The sequence below is a fragment of the Falco biarmicus genome, chromosome Z (genome assembly GCF_023638135.1).
Source record: "Falco biarmicus isolate bFalBia1 chromosome Z, bFalBia1.pri, whole genome shotgun sequence".
In the NCBI taxonomy this organism is placed as follows: Eukaryota; Metazoa; Chordata; class Aves; order Falconiformes; family Falconidae; genus Falco; species Falco biarmicus.
The window spans coordinates 5,943,760-5,962,322 of NC_079311.1; the positions used below are offsets into that span (position 1 = coordinate 5,943,760).

The 18,563-nt window shown below is 44.5% G+C and overlaps 1 protein-coding gene across 2 annotated transcripts; it reads right to left on the reverse strand.

Moving 5' to 3' along the window:
• Window positions 1-4,142: 4,142 nt before the first annotated feature.
• On the reverse strand, window positions 4,143-17,410 carry ARRDC3 (arrestin domain containing 3). Of its 2 annotated transcripts, XM_056324467.1 has the most exons (8): window positions 16,909-17,410; window positions 13,471-13,552; window positions 10,853-11,000; window positions 9,523-9,625; window positions 8,883-9,139; window positions 7,708-7,870; window positions 6,740-6,894; window positions 4,143-5,334 (listed from the first exon to the last, which is right to left on the reverse strand). In XM_056324467.1, the coding sequence occupies exons 1-8, from the start codon at window positions 17,186-17,188 to the stop codon at window positions 5,278-5,280; spliced, it is 1,245 nt and encodes a 414-aa protein (XP_056180442.1). In that variant the 5' UTR covers window positions 17,189-17,410; the 3' UTR covers window positions 4,143-5,277. The 2 variants fall into 2 exon arrangements, with proteins under 2 accessions (XP_056180442.1, XP_056180443.1); XM_056324468.1 differs by lacking the exon at window positions 6,740-6,894.
• Window positions 17,411-18,563: the final 1,153 nt, after the last annotated feature.

Here is an 18,563-nt window from a genome sequence, read left to right on the forward strand (position 1 = left end):
TTGTAAGATGTCACCTTTTTTTTCTCAGACTCTACCGCTGACACAGCAGAAAATTAAGGTATAGTCCTGGGCTTTGCACTTTGATACTAGTTTCTGGATGTCTTTTTTTTTTTTTTAATAGTATTTTTTTACCCCCTTAAAAATACATCTCCTAAGTGACTCAATTTTGATGTTATATTTAAAGCTTTCACCTTCTCTGTTCTAGGTCATTATCTTTCATCCAAATATGACAAACATTTATTACAGCAAGGTGCCTGAAGCAAACGCAAAATGCAGTGTCCTTCTGAACTCCGAGTCTTCTCTGTTACAAGCTGGGTTAGATGGCAGGTACACTGTTCCACTCAGATTTCATAGCAGTACCCAGCTGCTCCTCAGAAGCTACTGCTCTGTCCTAATGTCCACTAGGTCAGGAGATAAGGAGGATCCAGCTCTTAAAATAGCATGCTGTAGCTAGGTGGGGCAGTTCCAGGAGTGAGCGATTGCTGGGAGAATAAATAGGTTAGCTTTCTCCTATTCCCAGGATACGGTCTGGGAGGCAGGTGGAACATGCCTGACAATGTGTCTTTGCAAGTGGTTTTCACTAAAACCTCCAAAATCTAGGAGCTGAAATCCCCAGTAAAGGTCACGCAGTGCAACTGGTGGTACCTCAACTCTCCCCAGACCTCTGAAGGGGAGTTCTGCTCAAAATCAAGGACATGTGGGAAGTCTGGACTCTACGTCCCCATGAGCTAGTTGTTCTGCAGTACCAGCCTGCCATGCTGGGCATTTGACTGTGTACCTGGAGCCACAGAAGTTGGCTTAAATTGGCAGAATTCACCTGGGCAAAGATATTTCCCAGCGGAAAATCATTGCTGGGTGGGCGCCCAGCTTAATGTGCTGCTTCTGGAGACCCTTCTTCAGTTCTGCAGCTGAACTTTGTGCTTGTGGCCGTGCTGTGAAAAGCTAAGGGGGCCGGAGTTCATGGCGAGTCAGTGGTTTGTTTCTGTAAAACACAAAAAAAAGCTTAAATTTAGAAAGGGGTTAAAAAGTGATAGATACGTGTTTTAACTAGATAATTGCCAGGAAATGTGTCGATCAATTTTGCAACATTGCCCTGTGTCCCTCAGAAGCTCAAGTGCTCAAGTGCTGTAACTTGCTGCCCTTCTGTGTGTTGTCACAGACAGCTGATGTGGAAGAGCCTTTGGTTTCTACATCCTGGAGTAGCACAGATTCGTGCGCACACAGGTATTGTAATATTCAGAAGCAAGAAAAATTTGCAGTAAGAAAATCAGATCTCAAATAATACAAGTAACTCCAAGCTTCTAAGAGCGCTGACAATAAAACTAAACTTAAATTGTTAAAGGAGACGTGCTGGTCTAAAATGTGAGATTTCAAGAAAATGTTGCACAGAACTGCGAGAGGTATGTATCCCTTAAATGATGTTAATGTCAATTTAAATTCCAACACTGCCACACAGCATTAGAAACTTGGTTAGTAAGAAATTTTCTGCTGGTATTAGGGAAAAAAAAATGTATCTTGCTGTTGCTCTGCTATGAAGAAGCTCCAAGCAGATGTGCAAAACGTGAAACTACCTTTTTTATGCTTCTTATTGAACTGGAACTGGGGCAAACCCCACTGTTATTAATAGGGAAAAAAATCCCTGAAGTCTGCTTGAATTCTCCAAACTCAAAATTAAGCTGAACACTTTCACAGGAGGAGGTCCTACTGTTTGCTTTACGCACCATGTTCCATCAGACGTTTGGATGTCCACATCAGCAGCAGCACCCTTAAACTGAGGGTAGAGTGCTGTGGGGATGCAGTGGTCCCCAGCACACCAAACACCAGCGGGGAGGAACAGGTCACGCTGGCCGCTCAAGCCCCTGGCAGCTCGCCTGCTGAACCTTCTCTTAGGTCAAACGACATATTGATACTGAAGGATGACAACAGTCCGTTTTGTCCAAGGCTCAGCTGTGCGTGGCATGCGGAAGCCAGGCACCACGGCAGTGCCTCACTGCTGGCACGCTGGGGAGCTGTAGGAATCCCGCGCAGGGATCCATCGAGCAGGGTGCACGTCGCAGGAGGACGTTTTCAACATCTGGTTGTCACACCACACCTGAGGAAACGGTTCTGAAGGGCACCTTCTCCACCCCATGTCAAAAACCCCAGCTGCAAACCAGTGGGTGACTCCCTCTCACCCCCACCAAAATGCCCCTCCCTGCCCTCCAGCCCTATGTCCTGGGAAGGACCAGGAGCCTGCAACTAGGGTCAGCACATTCACCACGAGATACAAACACAGAGTCCTGGAAAGGCATGCGCAGCCTGCCCACTTCGCAAGTCGCATGTAGGAAAATATCATTTCCCATCTGGGACCTGGCCCAAGGGGTCACCGATGTAAATAGAAGGGGCTGAGGGGGCTGACCCTGGACTTCCGTGGTGCTCAGTGGCAACACTCCTAGAGAGTTTTTCCCTATGCAGTTTGACACAAGCAGTCTGTGTGCTCCTGTAGTAAAATACCTGATTATACGATCCTTGTGGTTATTACCTTATAGTTATAACACTTAAAGATTTATATTTTTTTTTACAAAAGTTTATTTTCCACAAGGAAGAGCAATAGGAAAAATTAAACAGTTTTCCACATATTGTTTTCTTGAAACAGAGTCTACAAGGACATATTCAGCACCAAAACTAAAAACAAAAAAAGTACAAACAGCCATAGAATATAATCTATAAAGCAAACATTTAATATTGCACTTTGTTTCTCTAATGTTTGGATTTTACTTACTTTTTCCTAATTCAGATCAGAATTTTCTATCAAATACTGGGCTACAACTGTGAACCTCATGTTTTATAACGCTGAGAATTGACCAATAATTGTGGAAGAGTAATGACTCTGAACAAGTAACGACATAATTTAAACAGAGTGTCTTTATTTGATAACGTTATAGAATTTTTCACTGATCACAAAGGCTGTGATGCCATCTCAATTACTACGATATTGGTCAATCCTGCTCATAGGCAATTTTTCTACGTATTGTGGTAAGTACTTTTAATGCTACGTGTATCAGCAATTGTTCCCTAGTCTGTTAAAAGTAACAAAAAAAGGAAAAAAAAAGTAAAACCACCAAATGCCCTTTTATGCCAACGATCCCATCAGCTTTTAGAATTGTCTGGTTAGAGAGGGTAGAGGGAAGGGACATTCACAAAATTGGCCAAATAATGCAAGACATCACCCAATTTCCTTCTCCTCTGAGACCCTTGCTTGAAGCCCAAGCCTTTAACTGAATCACTTAAAACGCGACTCATTTGGATCACCCTGTTGTCATTTTTGAAACATGAAATTATCGTTCATGTTCTCATGAAGGCCACTTATGGAAAAGCCTATTTTGTCGCATTTATGAAGCCTTAAAACCAAGGCAGAGGTTTTTTAAGAATGAGCACCACCCAGAAACACCAGCCTGCCCTCTCTCCCGCTCCCTTCTGAGCTATTTTATTGCACAAGGAGATAGATACTTGATGGATTACATCTTGGTTTGTTTAAGAAGTCAACACCAGAAGCGTGTCCCTTTGTCAATGCTCTGTGTTACATGATTTTGGAAAGGGAAGTTGACTTTTGTTGTAAATCTCTAGCATGTTAAGTGCTGGTATTTGTGTTAGTACATCCAGTGGCTCCATTGCACTCTTTTTCTTCCTTGGGGCACACTCAAGGGCAAGTGCTCTTTCCATGTAATTTCTTGTGTTCTGAGCGAGTATGTTGTAAAATGGGCTGCTCTGTTTTAAAGCTCTCGAGTATCACAGAAGATGCAATCATCAAAGCAACTGTAACTAACTCACATCTTAAGTACAGCTGGTAAACATTGATCTTGCCCAGTCTTAATTATACTTCTAGTCTTACTATTTTTACAGTATCATAAACCCTGAAGATAATACAAAGTGCACAAACTGAGCTCTTAGCATAGTCCACGCTTTTCCTGCAGTTTGAAATATACTTTCTACTAGAGACTCATTACATATAGAGTTTTTGGTGATAACTATATATAAAAATAAATGTATTTTCCCTTCCCATCCCTACTACTTGAGATATCGATCTGCCTATGAATCCTAGACAGTATATGACTATTTACTTTTAAAATTCTTTTTGAGGCTGAGCTGGTGTCTGCTGGTGCTTTCATTTGTGCCTTTTTTTTTTCCTTTTTTTTTTTTTAAAGCTTCACAACTTTAGTTTAGTATCTTCTTTTGTAATGTAGAAAGAGAAATGGGAATGAGGGTGGGTTTTGAAACTTTTGTGTATGTCCCTATTCCAGATCCCCCTCTTGAATAAAGAACAAAAACAAGAACACAAACACAAAACAAAAAAGAAGTAACTAAACAGTGCAATGTAACAAAACAAATAGCATTCCAACAGTTTGGCAAGTGATGAGTTCACCTGAGATTAAGTGATTTTTAGGCAGTCTGTAACAAAATGCTGCTTTGCGATAATAGTAGAAAGGCAACAAATTCTTAAAAGAAATCAAGAAGTTACACAATCTTGATGAAGTCTATTAGTTTCTTTCTACTAACTCTCCACCCCCCACCCCAGCCCCGCATCTGTTGCTTATCTACTACAGTAGGCTGCAAAACGTACAGCAAGAAGGATTGGCTTGAAGGCATTTGATGTTTGTAAATAAATCCACAACAGGATCCAAGCTGAAGAGGTGATACATGATCAGCCTACGAGGACAATTCTGAGCATGTGCATAATGCATGTAAAGTCCAGGCTACATTAAATTAAAAAAAAAAAAGAAAAGTCAGTGCATTTGTCAAAGTCTGTTGCTTTTTTTTTTTTTAATCAAAGCTTTATTTTGCTTTTTATTGTGCGGACTAAGAACAAATAGGGGGTAACAACAGTCCAGCATAAATGAGAAAAAGCTGTAGTGACACTGAACCGCACAACTTAAGCAACGAGCATGTGCAAATTTCCAAATCGTAAGAGGAAAACACCCCTCCTCTCTTACAATGTGGTTTAAGTGTTTTGACACACATGACTGTAGGTTAGTAAGGCTGCTCCTAGTATGTGCCAGTATTTAGGGGGGGAGGGGGGGCAGGATTAAAAAAAAAAAGAAAAGCTCAGGTCTTCCAAGCATGTGGAGCAGTCCTACAATGTTACTGTAGGCTTCAAAGCATGATCACAGGTTGTTTTCATTTATTCACCATACACAAGAGCAAACCTTCCTCTGAAAGTGTCTCCGCTATGACGCCTTGACCTTCAACACAGCAGGTATGATTCAAAACCCAAGTCGAGTCAGCTTTTTATGAATTCCTTCAACGAGAGGGGCAAGACGGTCTGTCATCTGTGGGCTGCTCCGGGTTTGGATCAATCTAACCAAAAGAGAAAATAAACAAAAAAAACCAACCACACAAGACATTTTTAGTCAACTGTTATAAACAAACCAATCCAAACAGAACCCCACCAAAACTGACCAGTTTATGACAGTCATCATAACAAACTGCATTCCCAATCCAGTAACCAAAAAATCTCTAATCTATTAGACAAAACTTGAAGGAAAACTAGCAATGAAGTACAGTGGAAAATTTTGAACTACAGGTTGGTGGCAATTTAAGAGTAAGCACAAAGAACTAATTAAAAAAAAACTTTAAAACATCTGCTTTAGTAGCACAGAAATCTGTCAAATTTTTTACTGTATGCTAAAAAGACAACTCATCACTAAAAACGTAACTTTGCTTCAGGAAAAAAAGTTAAAAGTAGAATGATTTTTCATGGATAATTCACAAGTTATTAATCCTCAAGCGCCCTATAACATGTCTTCAAAGTGTGTTCCACACTTACCTCTTCCTTCTTTCTGCAAAGAGGTAAGGTGCGGAACACACTTTTTATTTTACTTCCTTTCTACAAAAAGAAGGGGGAAGCAACCTGCTAATGTAGGTCTCCAAAACTGGACAGTAAGAATAGTTTAAGTATGTGTTTTCATCAACATTCTTACCAGTCTTATACAACCATTTCTGAGGACAAAACCGGCTTCTTTCTAAATCTTTAAAAACCTAAACCAAAAAGGACTTGAGTTGTATTCTAGGGTTAAGCTACAAAACAGTCCTCACATAAGTCTCCAGGACACAAAACCCCTGCCCCAGCATATTAAATGTTTCAAGAGAAGAAAATTAAAAAAAAAAGAAATCAACAGTGGGTAAATTCAGGTAAGATTTAGCCAAAAGCTACTTTTGTTCTATACCACACTTTTCCCTGAAAAATATCAACATGGAAAGCTTTTGAAGGTAGGGTACTGTTACTGAGCGGCTTTCACAGGACTAAAAATGCCGCCAGAGACGGAGAGCTATGTATTTACAGAAAACTATGTCAGAAAGAATACCTTCGTAACTTCTCTACATAAAACTTCTGAAAGCACTACGTACAGAGAAACAAAAATGTGCAGTTTTAGAAAAAAGTAGAGCTGAAAAACATGAGCATGTTGTGCATTTATAGACCCAAAATATTGGCATTAACCAACAACATGCAAGGTTTTAATGAAGGTGCTAAGAATGTACACAACCGTCTGGAAATGTTATAAAGCATTAGAACTGTGAGGAATCCTGGCAAGTCTGGATGCAATTCACCTGCACTTTGCCAAAACCAAGACGTGTTATCCCATTCACCATTTCAACAGTTTCTCCTGATTTTAGGAAGGAGAAACAGCTTCCTACATTTATTCCACAGACAGAATTCAGAAGAACAGTGGATTAATCATCATATTCTGTCTGAGGTACCTACTTCTGAATAGAGGGGTGGAGGCAGATAACGGAACTCCTGGATGTATGCGAACAATGGTCCCGGAAGCGCTCTCTCAAAATCATCACAAGCACCTACAGGTGCAAGGCTGGACTGCCTTTGCTCCTCTGTGACCACTTCTGCATAGCTAGGAGGTGCTGCAGGGAAAAGGCACACGCAGTTCGAACAACAAGCTCTTACGCATGTCAAAATACGTAACATGATAAATATCAAACTTTCACAATTGTAAAATGCACCAGAGCAGGTAGAAGGTGACTAGTCATTTACCTAACAGATGCTGAACATAAAAGAGAGGGTTAGGCTGGTCAGTTTTAAGATTATGCTCACAACAAAGAGCAGACTGACCGCTGCTTATGGTGGCTTAATCACCCCCTTAAAATGTAAGGCATACTCAAGAATACTGAACTTCCGTACAAGTCGGAATGACAGGACTTTGCACTCATCTGGACTCCACAAATTTGTCTGGGATTTACACATAAAAATGGACATTTATTCAGTACGTGAAAGCAGAGGAGAGGAGATAATTTCTCCTTTGTTAAGGGAGACTTCCCATTGTAATGAATTACATTACCTTTTCCACAAAGCCTTGGCTACCAAGGCTGGTAAAGGACACCATGAACTGGTATTTTGACAGGTTACAATGCCTTATAACCAAGTATGCAACTGGGGTACTAGAGGTACAAGTAATTCTGCATAATGGCATCCTACACTTTCACTTGTGCCAGCTTCCCAGCAGCTGGATTTCGTTGCTTATCCTTGACAGATGGTGGCAGAGGCAACTCTTGCTCTTCTAGAGGACAAGCAGGTGGCAAGGAAACATCCACAAGGGATTTCCTGTGGGCTTTATGACAAAGAATGCAATTTTGCTCTATCTGCATGACAGCAACAGATAATGCAGACAAAAATCAGGACAGGCTCACCAGTTGATTGGGATTTATATGTCAAGTTACCTTCTGGTCTTTCAGGCAGTGTCAGACCAAGCCAATTCATGTTCATGCTACACTGGCTGCTCACACTTGATGTTCTGCTACCAAATGGGTGAAGAGGAATGGTACCAATGACCAGTGGCAAGTTAAGGAATAAATCCATGGCGCCTGGAATATCAACATATACCTGAAGAACATGAACAACAGAAGAGGTGTATGATTAAAATGTACATTTGTACAACCACTTCATCATTATTGCACTAAGTGTCCTGGTTTCAGCTGGGATAGTTAATTTCCTTCTTAGTAGCAGATACAGTGCTATGTTCTGGATTCAGTGCAAGAGTAGTGTTGGCAACACTGATGTTTTACCTCTTGCTCGGTAGTGCTTACTCAAAATCAAGGACTTTCCAAGTTTCCCATGCTGTGCCAGGGAGCAGGTGGCACAAGGACTCAGGGCTGCAGGGGGAACAGAGCCAGGACAGCTGGCCTGAACTAGCCAAAGGGTATTGCATACCCTAGAACGTCCTTGCTCAGTACACAAAACTGTGGGGTTGGCTGGGGCCAACCAATAGCTGGCTGGGCTGGGCATCAGTCAAGTGGGTGGCAAGCAACCGTGCATTACTTGGTTTTTTTTCCCCTTTGGGTTTTATTCCTCCCTCTTTCTCTCTCCTTTCTGTTACAATTGCTATTCTTACTGTATTTTATTTTTTCAATTATGAAATTGTTCCTATCTCAACCCATTACTTCTACCTTTTTCCTGGTTCTCCTCCCCATCCTGTTGGCAGGGGGTGCAAGGACTGAAGGAGTGGCTACATGGTAGGTACTTAGCTCCCAGCTGGGATTAAACCACAACGGTTAACTTCTCTGTCCATGGAATTTTCTACAATTTCTTATTGTCTGTTTTGGGTCCAGTGCCCCCAGAGAGAAAAAGGGCTCCCTGAGCCAAAAGCAGCTTGGGATTCTTAATACAAGCCCTTGCACAGAAAAGTCACCCTACTCATGACACATTTGCTTTGCTGGCACACCGCAAGTGTTTTTTTTAACATGCATAATTTAAACTGAATTTATTTACCGAATTCCTGTCAGGACACCAATACTAGGATACCTATTTTTTAACGAGCAATCACAGAATGCTTTGTTAGAAATTTGCAAGCAATGATGGAAATTCATGCTCTAGTGAAACAGACCACCCAACACACCATCAATGAATACTCCACACGGATTATACTACAGTCGAGGATTGAAGGGGAAACAGGTGGGATTTTCAGCTGTTTGCCATTCCAAGTTTCTGTTTTGCCAGATGACACTGATTCCCCACGCAGGTTGGCCACAAGCTGTTTGACTTCCTTCATTTTCCCTTTGGCGTAAAATGCCTGTGTTTGGTAAATGGCTGCCTTTGGCACCACCACACGGGAAGAGCAGTTCTCAATCTCAGCGAAGATCTGAATTGATTCACCTGAAACAGCAGAATTTCATGTTCTCTCTGTATCTACAAGGCAGCTTAAACAAATCCTGACATTCTGTGTATTGCTATAATGCACTGGCAGTGCTCTACCTTGAAAAACATCCACTGATGCTAATAGGAATAGGATCACCACAAGCTAATCTAAAAGAAAAAGTCACAGGTCTAGTAGAAGATGTCCTTCAACAGTCTGAAGACACAGCTAGCATTAGTTAACAACATTAGTCAAGGCTAAGAAAGTATCGGGAAGACTGCTGAATGCAAACTGAGGTGGCAAGAATAGTTTGAACATTTCATTTATACAAAAGCAGTCAAGTACAAACTGTCATTTTAGAAGGGAAGGAAAAACATTTCCTATAATTACTTCTGTTACGTACCTGGGGTGTAGCCCTTCCTTGCAATTTTGGCACTTAAGGATATTGGGCCTGAGGTACAAAACCAACAACAGAGAGTCTTTTCTTTTGTGCCTGCTTGGGGTGACTGCAAAAAAGAACAACAATGTTGTTTAATTAAGAGTTCCATGAATTTCTTCATCTATTCCATCAACACAAAAATATTTTCAGATTACATATTTTGACAAACATAGCTAGTTCTATTTAGAGGAAAAAACTTGAAGCAACTTAAATTGCACTATGCAGACAGAAGGTTTATTTTAATTCCATTACTCATTAACACTGCTTTTTCTGCTACAGTTCATACTACAGTCCCACTTTAAAACAGTTTTTAGACATGAATACTGTATAACTTAAAAAGAAGGCCTTATAGCCTACATGTCAGCACACTGCTGGTAAAGCTCTTCCTGTATCAGTAAACTAGAACATCTTTGCAGTACACTATTTCAGAAACAATAACTAAGCCAATGAACTGTAACCTTGACTCCTGCCATTTCCTCTGTTTCAGAATGATCCCGTTTCATCTACATTAAACAGATTTTATTTTACATGGCATCGGGATTTAGGACATGATCCAAAGCCCATTAAACTCAAATGGGAGTCCTTTGATTTTAATGGATTTGCACAAGGCCAACATCCCTTTGCAAGTCTGATTTTTCACCCATACACAACAAGAAACCTATTTCAATGGACTTTAGAGTTTGGTTTTTCTCCCCCTCCGTAGTTCAGAATTTGAGGAAGAAGAGAAAAAATAGAAAAGGAATTTTAGGCCAGATTGAAATAAAATCATCATTGAAAGCAGTTGTGATACTGAAACTATTTTAATGAAATGACATTTCATAAAAAGATTATACAGAATTGCGATAATTTCTCCCCATTGGCAGAAAACTATCCATATGGAAATTATCAACTATGCACACCAGTAAGTTTTTTACTTTGCATTTCTAAGTTAGCAGGCTCAAACTAGAATATTCTTTCAAGTTTCACCATTCCTTCCACAGATTATTTAAAATCGAAGAGGAACAGTTATCCAAATTTTCCTTCTTAGTGACATTTTACAATTTAGTATTACCAATTTAATTTGACAAAGCCATTTTACGACCTTAAAAAGGTGAAGCAACTCTGAGTACACGGAAATGTTAACTTTCAAAATACCAGTAGTTACAGAGCTGCTGAACTGATGTAATGCTTAGATCAGCTGTAACTAAACCAGTGAATAAAGATTAGGTAAAATTAGATGTGAATATTGTTTCAGTTATTATACTTGTTATTTTTATGCCAGAAACAAAGAATGAGTAATTCTGTCAATTCTTACCAGTAATGAAGGAGTGTTGATATCTATATGTTCAAAGACTGTAAATTCCTTCTTTAATTTTACTGGTAGAAACCAAGGCCTATGCAATTCGGCTTTCACCCAATAGCGCACACTGCCATGTCTGCCTTCGAATGAGGTAGCAAGTGGTCTGTGCAGGACACAAAGGTCAAAATTGAGTAAAGTCTTTGTCTAATAATGATACAATTGATCAGATCAGGGATTAGTATGTAGAATTGCATTTTAATGCAATGTAGTACTTAATGCAGTGTAACTTATATTTGCAAAGTTCTGGTATCTCAGAAAAATCCAAGATTAAAGATGGGAGAAAAAATCATCTCCAATTATCCTGCTGTGGTTTTGCACAGATTTTAAGAATCCATTAAAGAATTGTACTAGAAAATGCCAGGAGTACACATTTCCTTTAAACTTAAGAGGCCACTTTCATATCTATAGTAAAGCATGCCCTTTTAAGGCCACATTATGACTACCAGCCTAAAATTAGCATTAGTGCCGAACAACTACTGCTTTGAATATTGTATTTTGTAGATGATTGTCTATTGTTTACTTGGCTGGTATCTCAGTGTCATTTAATTTTAGCTGCAATTCAGCACTTTCGTAGTTTCTTTCATGTTATGCAGGGTAAGTATTTCAGAGTTCTGGAGAGAGGCTATTCTGAGTACCTTCTGAATTTCCTCTACCCTAATGAGACCAGCTTAAAATATTTACATACAGATGTACATACACGGATGTACGTAAACATGTATATATACATGCAGTTACTATGACTATTCTGCTCTAAAATTTGACAGATGAAGTAAGTTTAAGTTCTTTTTGGGAAGTGGAAGAAAAATGGTGTGGAAAAGATCTCCAGACCTTTCAGCATCACCTGTTTTCCCCTGTAACATCATAAAATCTAATACTGAGATCTTTATATTCCAGTTAATTCCAATTATCAGTAGTTTCCCGTAAGCTTGTTCGTATTTTTAGGCAAGTTTTTTTTCTTATTTTACTATGTTCTGAATACACTGTTAATAAATAAATTAAAAACAAATCATTTGCAAAGCTTCCGTATCTTCCATAGGGAATACTAGCCATGCCAGTTACTAGACTCATTCTTTCAAGTTATAGGTTTGAAAGGATTTTCTAATCCATCTTCAATGTTTCATCCAGCCCCATATTTCTTGAAGGGCAAAAATCAGTCAAGGCCAGTGTGTATCTTCTTTCTTTTCACTGCTGCTCTGTAGCTTAGGTAAATTTTGGAAGTATTCTATGGACACAAAGTAACAAGTAAGTACACAGCATCAAACTTCAGGTTTTCAAAACCAAAACCAGCCCCGTTTTTTTTTAACTCCAGTGTTACCAACAGCTGGTTTCACAGTTATCCCTTCAGGTTACAAAGAACCTGTGCTTTGACCAATGCTTGAGATACTTTGCTGGCTATGTTTCACTTCAAACTAAGCTTTCCATCTTCATGTATAGAAATGTTTTTGGTTTTTTGTATTTAGGTGCTCCTTCCCACTCAAGGGAAGATCAGCATGACCTTTTTCTCTTTTTGTAGTTGAGATGTTCAGAATGCTAAATCAACTTTGGAAGTCTCCACATACACAGGTCTTCTCCATTATTCCAGTAAGATTTATTGTTCAAAGTCCTGTGCTGTTCACTTTGAAACTGACCTGTTAAAGCATTTATCATTTGCAGGTTCTGCTAAAACCAGCACCTCTAATAAACAGATTGTTTATTAGCTTTTATTGCTAGGTTTTGAGCTATTTCACATAACTGACTGCTAATTTGTTCAACCATAATGACTTCACTGCCTTTTTTTACAGCAAAAGGCTCCTTCCAACCATGTTGAGACTCTCTCTGTTCCCATGTATTTAGTTTTACACATTGAGTTCCCAGTACTGAAGTTGCCTAAAAATACAAGTTACAGTAAATCTTCCATTCACAATGTCTAGATTACACATTTCAGACTTAAAAGGGTGTATGTGGGAACAATCTTTAACTTCTGCTCTCACTCATGCTTCACCTTTGCTTTTTGAGACAAGTGGGATTAAGCATGGGCATTTTTCTTGCTTCATCCACCCACCCTTTCTGCATAAAGACCAGCCTGGGTACATACATCCTATTTAAATGAGAACAACTTCCTCTTCTGTTCAAACGTAGTTAAGCTTGCCACATCAGCTCCAGACTGAGCCCAAACAATTCAGCTGTCATGTCATCTCTAGTTCTGCTGGTCTGCATGGCTCCAGTAAACTGTTTAGTTGGGTTAGAAGGTACCCCAGCCACTCTGCAGTACTCCAGTGACTGTCTGAATTCATCTCCCTCCTCTTGGGAAGGGGTAATATTATTGGAAGACTTGGTAAGTCTGTAGGACTTGGTCAAAAGAAAGTGAGCAACTGGGTAGCAATGAGCTCCCATTCTGTGGAAATTTTTTAAAAAAATAAGCAAGTGTGTTATCAGGTTAAAAGCAACCTCTTTAGTTTAATGAGATTATGTCCTCCATTGCATGTCAGAGCACAATTCCTACTACCATTGAAAAGGTTTCCCCTCCACCCACACCAGGAGTTTTGTTCAGGCAGGTGGCCAGCAGGGCCTGAGGACTGTGTGTGGACACTTACGTCTGTGGAAGCTCAAAGCTGAATGCATATTCATGCCTTCCCGAATGGATGGTGTGAAGGCCTTCTTCTGAATTGTCATCATCTAAGAGGGGAAAAATGAACCACAAAGTTAAGTTATTCTACCTGCACATGTTTTATACATTACCTGGGCTTCTCTTCTAGAATAAATTGCATTTACACACTCATTGCAGCACATGAGAAGTTAGTGTCCAAGAAACAAGGGTCCCCAATCCATTCACATTAACTGCCCAGTGCAGGGACAAATCTTACCTATAGCAGGTTAGGCAAGATTGCCAGGTTCACCTTACAGAGAAGCAGAGGTTAATTTGCTTTAATTTATAACCCCGCTTCTGAACACTGACACAGTTTTGCAACTGCTGCCATTTCAAGGCCTGCCTGCAAAATCTGTAATGGAAATCATGCTTTCCACTGCAATTCTTAGTTAAAATGAAACAGAGGTGGCTCTGTTAACAGCATTAAATGATCTGCATCAAGTCTGCTGTGTAAGATTAAATTTAGTAATTCAGCTTCCTTTTATCTCCTGCCTGGCAACAGTGTCCAGAAATTAATCACCAAAAACAGAAGTGGGAGGAAAAAAAAAGTAAAAAAAAGTGTACAAGCACCACCTGGAAAGTACCAGACAAATTCAGGGCACAGAAAATGGCAAGATGCCCGATTTTAACACTGTCTAGAGCTGAACTTTTTAGTTTGTGATAGGTTAACTTGGTCTTGGCATGGGCAGCGAGACCCAGGTATTTGCTGGTTCCACCGAGAAAGCAGACCTTCATTTATGGCCATGGTTTCTTGTACACATTTAAAGGCTGCAGCAGATTTGGAGTTTATTCTGAGGTAATTACTATATAACCTGAAAAACGCTGACTCCACCAAAATACAAAGTTGGGAGGAAATATAACTGAGCACCTCGCACAAAGGGCTGGAATAACAGAAGGGGGATACAGCCAGGCGACGTGAAAGGCAACCGCTTATATTTAATGGTCTGAAGCGTTAATGGAGGCAGCGCAGGAGGGTTTTAAGTTCCCATTGTCCTACAGAACCGCCGACCTTCCCTTCCCACAGCGCATCGCCAACACCAAAAAAACCATCAAAACCGAAAAATAACCCCCAAGAGAAGCCCCCCCCCCCAGCAAAGCCGCCGACACGGACGCACCTTGGGCGCGCAGTGTCACGAAACCACATCAGGGGAACGCGCCCTGAGACAACGTGTGTCTAAGCGTGAGGGTGCTGGGGTTCTGAATTTTTTATTTTTTTTTAGGGGGTGGGGGGCCGGGGGCAGCGCTGCTGCCGGCTGTGCCACCGCTCCCCAGCACGGCGCTCTCCCCCCCACAGGAGCCCCCGTCCTGCCCCCCGCCCGTTCCTGCCAGCTCAGCAGTCCCGCCGAGCCCGGCCGCGGCGGAGCTGTGGTAAACAAGTGCTGAGCTGTCAATCAGGGGCCAGGCTGGAGCAGGAGCCGACCGGCCTAAACCGGCGTGAGCGGATCCCCAGCCAGCCGCTCATATACATACGGTATACGTTACACCCGCCGCATTCGCTCACCAGCCCCGCTCCCCGCCGGCTTGGGGAGGGAGGGAGGGAGGGCGGGGCGCCGCCCGCCCCTCGCCTTCCGCTCTCCGCCGAGACCCCCCGAGAGGGGACCGGCACCGGGGAGGGGGCGATGGGGACGTGACTGGCCGCAGCGCGTCCCGCCGCCCGCCCGCCCTCCCTCAGAGCGCGGCGCCCCCAGCCCCCCAGCCGGTGCCAGCTCCCTCCCCGCCCCGGGGGGCTGCCGGCGCACGCCGGCTGAGGGCTGGGGAACCTGCTCCCTCACCCCCGCGGCCAGCGCCCCGCCAATCAGCTGCTGGCATCGCCCTAGCAACAGGCCAACAAACGCCGGCCGGCCAATCAGGGGGCGGCCGGGGGGCGCGGCCAGGGCGGCCAGCTCTGGGGAGCGGCGCCCAAGGCAATCACTGAAACTCGGCCGCGGGCGCCGGCAGCGGCTGGGCGGCGGAGCCCCCCCCTCACCACACCACCCCCACTCGTGGGGGGGTGCCCCGCCCCCGCCGGCTCGTGTCGTGCGTGCCCGCACGCTTCTGTCACCCTCGACCCGGAGGTGCGTGAAGTTTCGGTGGGCGAGCGGCCCCCGAGGCGTAAGGCGGGCCCGAGCCACCTCGCTAGTGCGCCCGCCGTGCGTGAGGCGCGGGTGAAGAAAAAGCCCAAACCCCAGCTCCTATAAAGCGTTCACTTCAGAAACGCTTGGTAATGGGGCTCGGTGCGCCTGCAGCCGGAGTTATTCCAAAATTAATTTATTTTTTCCTCAAAAGAAACGGGAAATATCCCATCCCTGCAGTAAATGCTACGTGTTTTTTTTTTTTTTTTAAGAGAGGAGGGAAAAAAAAGGGCAAGGAAGCAGCACCGAAATTACATAACCGGTTTTTAACATTATTTTCTTGTGCTAGGGAATTAAGTCATCGCCACCACCTGACGCGTGCGGCCAATCTGCGCAGAGCAGCCTCCCCCCCCCCCCTCCCCGCCCCGGTCCCAAACAGGATTGAACCGCTTCGAACAAAGGCTGCGAACTTCGAAAAAAAACACACCCCGGGCCCCGGCGCTCTCAGCCGGGCGGCAAGGGGGGCTGCCGGGTCGGGGGGGGCACCCCGTGGCGTGGGGACCCCCCCAAACCCCACCGCTGACAGGACCCGGGGAGCGGGAGGTCCTCTGCTCCCCAGGTTTGGAAGGGATGCTCCCATTACGCAACCCCCCCTCCCCTTGGTTCCTCCATCAGGAATTTTCGGCCACATCTTGACACCGGGGTGTCCATCTGTCCCCCGCCTCCAACATCCCTCGAGGGGTGGGACGAGGGAAATTAAAACGATTTACCGCGAGGGGGTAAAGAAAAAAAATCAAATTGCACGTGGGGTGGTGATAGCGTATGTCAAAAAGCACGGCCAATCTTTTCGCTACCAGTAACAAGCTATCTTTAAAAACAGAAAAACGGGACACATGGGATTATCGGCCCGGTAAAGCAGAACCCCGATGTGCCAAAAACTCTTGTTTCGCTTTCATTGTATTTTGGGATTTCTTAGGATGCTGAATGAAGTCGTTTACTGCCCATCCGGCTTGGATTTTACAGCTTATTCTCCCCAGCGAGGGGCAAATCATTCTCCCATCACTAAGCTTAAAAAAGCCCCAACCAACCAAAACACAAGCGGTAGCGCATTTCGGAAAAAAAGTGTTAATGGCTGTATTGAAGGGCAGGTAGTTCTACAAAGTCCTGCTTGCAGGCGCTGTGCAGATGCATCTCCCCCAGCTCCAGCACCGGGTCCACCACCCCGGCGCGTCCTGCCGCTCTCCTACCGCCCCCAACCGCGGCCGCAGGGACGGGGAGGATAGACCCAAGGCGCTGCCGAACGCCCCCCCCCCCAGTGGGGAGCAACCCCTCACCTCTCTCGTGGCCGATCAGGATGTCCTTGTGGTTGAAATACTCCACTTCTTCCGTGTAGTTCTGGGTATAGGCAGTGTTGGATCCAGCATTCCTCGATTCAGTCCAACGCACTTTGGCGTGTCCCCTCGCGTGAATTTTAAGAGATTTCACTCTAATTTCCCCAGTTACTTCTAATCTGACCCTTCCTGAGACTGTGTCCCCGCTAGAGTAGACGGGGACATTGCTGTCATTCAGACAGTCAAAGCTTATTGTCAAACTCTTCACCTTCCCCAGCACCATTTTTTTTTTTTTGTTAATAGCAAAGTGTAAAAAAATATACTGTAAGAAAAAAAAAACCTAAAGGGAAGGGAAAACAAAACAAAAAAACAAAAAATATCCCCGAAGGCCCCCAGGCGAAGGGCGACCGTGGCGGCACGTACCCTACTGCCCGCTCATAGGGACGGTGCAGAGCCCCGGCCCGGCCCGGGCGGCGTTGAAGCCGGCTGGGCGCTCCCCACAAAGGCGCTGCCGGGGCCGCCGCGGGCCCCGCCTTATAAGCCGTGTCACAAACAAGCGGCACCACGCATGCTCCGCCCCGGCCCCGCCCCCCGCCGGCCCCGCCCCCCGCCGCTCTCCGGCGGGGCAGCGCCGTGCGCCGCGCCGCGCGGAGCTGGGAGGGTGGCGGCGGCGGGAGCACCCCGCTGGGCTCCGCGGGCGCCGCGCCGCGCTTGCCCACTTTCTGTGTTTATTTTCCTCTGCTGTGTGTTTTTTTAAAAATACATATGTGTATTATTTGTGTTCTTCCCCCCCACCCCTGCCGTCGGGCGGGTAAACGCGCTCCACTCACCAGCCTCTGCCTTGTGGGTTGCCATGTCTTTCCCCAGTGACACCGCTTGTTCCAGCGAGAGGATGCGGTGGGCGGCGGTGGGCACCTTTCCCGCAGCCCCCCGTGCCTCGGCGGCCCGCACCGGGGGCCCGCGCTGGGCTCGGCCCGGCAGCCGGGTGGCAGAAGCTGCCCCTGCAGTCGCTGCTGTCGGCACGGACCGGCCCGCTCCCTCTTGACCTGACACCTGGTGGAAGTTCTGCTCCTTTTCTAACCACCGAAAATGTTCGGCCCTGCTGTGCGGATGTGCTAGGACTTTCTATGTTTTTGCACCATCTTGTGGTAAGCCTTCATACTCCTGTAGATCGTGGGCTGATCACAGAATCATTCAGGTTGCAGAAGACCTTGGGGATCATCAAGTCCAACCGTGAAAAGATACCTTGCAAGAGAAGCCACAGGTCCTCTCCTAATGCTTTTCCTGCTACCCCCGTGTCTTTAGATGCAGCTGCTCTCATGCATATGTTTATTTGCGTCTTCTCCTCCTTTTTGACAATTTGGAAGTTAATCATGCCCTCTGCGAGTTGTCAAGGCCATGACTCTGGTCCACTGTTGCTGTAGGACATGTGCAAGCCGGCAGCTGGGCAGCATGGCGCTTCCATCCGCAAAGCTCAGACCACCGCTCCTGTCCTAGGCCTGGGCTGGTTGCCACTGTCCACCTTTCCCAGGGCAGAACTGCACAGGTGATGAAGAACACAGCAGCTGCCTTTTCTGCAAAGCTGAAGACCCAGATCTGGCTACCCCAGTGGATATTCGGGTGGAATTCTTTTGCACCTACATAGATAGGGGACTTTC

What these genes read in the sequence shown, in the direction of transcription:
- ARRDC3 (XM_056324467.1), bottom strand. Translation starts at nt 17,188, where the DNA reads ATGGTGCTGGGGAAGGTGAAGAGTTTGACAATAAGCTTTGACTGTCTG. An exon ending in CCTGATCGGCCACGAGAGAG is followed by an intron (nt 13,553 to 16,908) that starts GTGAGGGGTTGC and finishes TTCCCCTCTTAG; the next exon opens with ATGATGACAATTCAGAAGAA. An exon ending in TCAACACTCCTTCATTACTG is followed by an intron (nt 9,626 to 10,852) that starts GTAAGAATTGAC and finishes TCTTTTTTGCAG; the next exon opens with TCACCCCAAGCAGGCACAAA.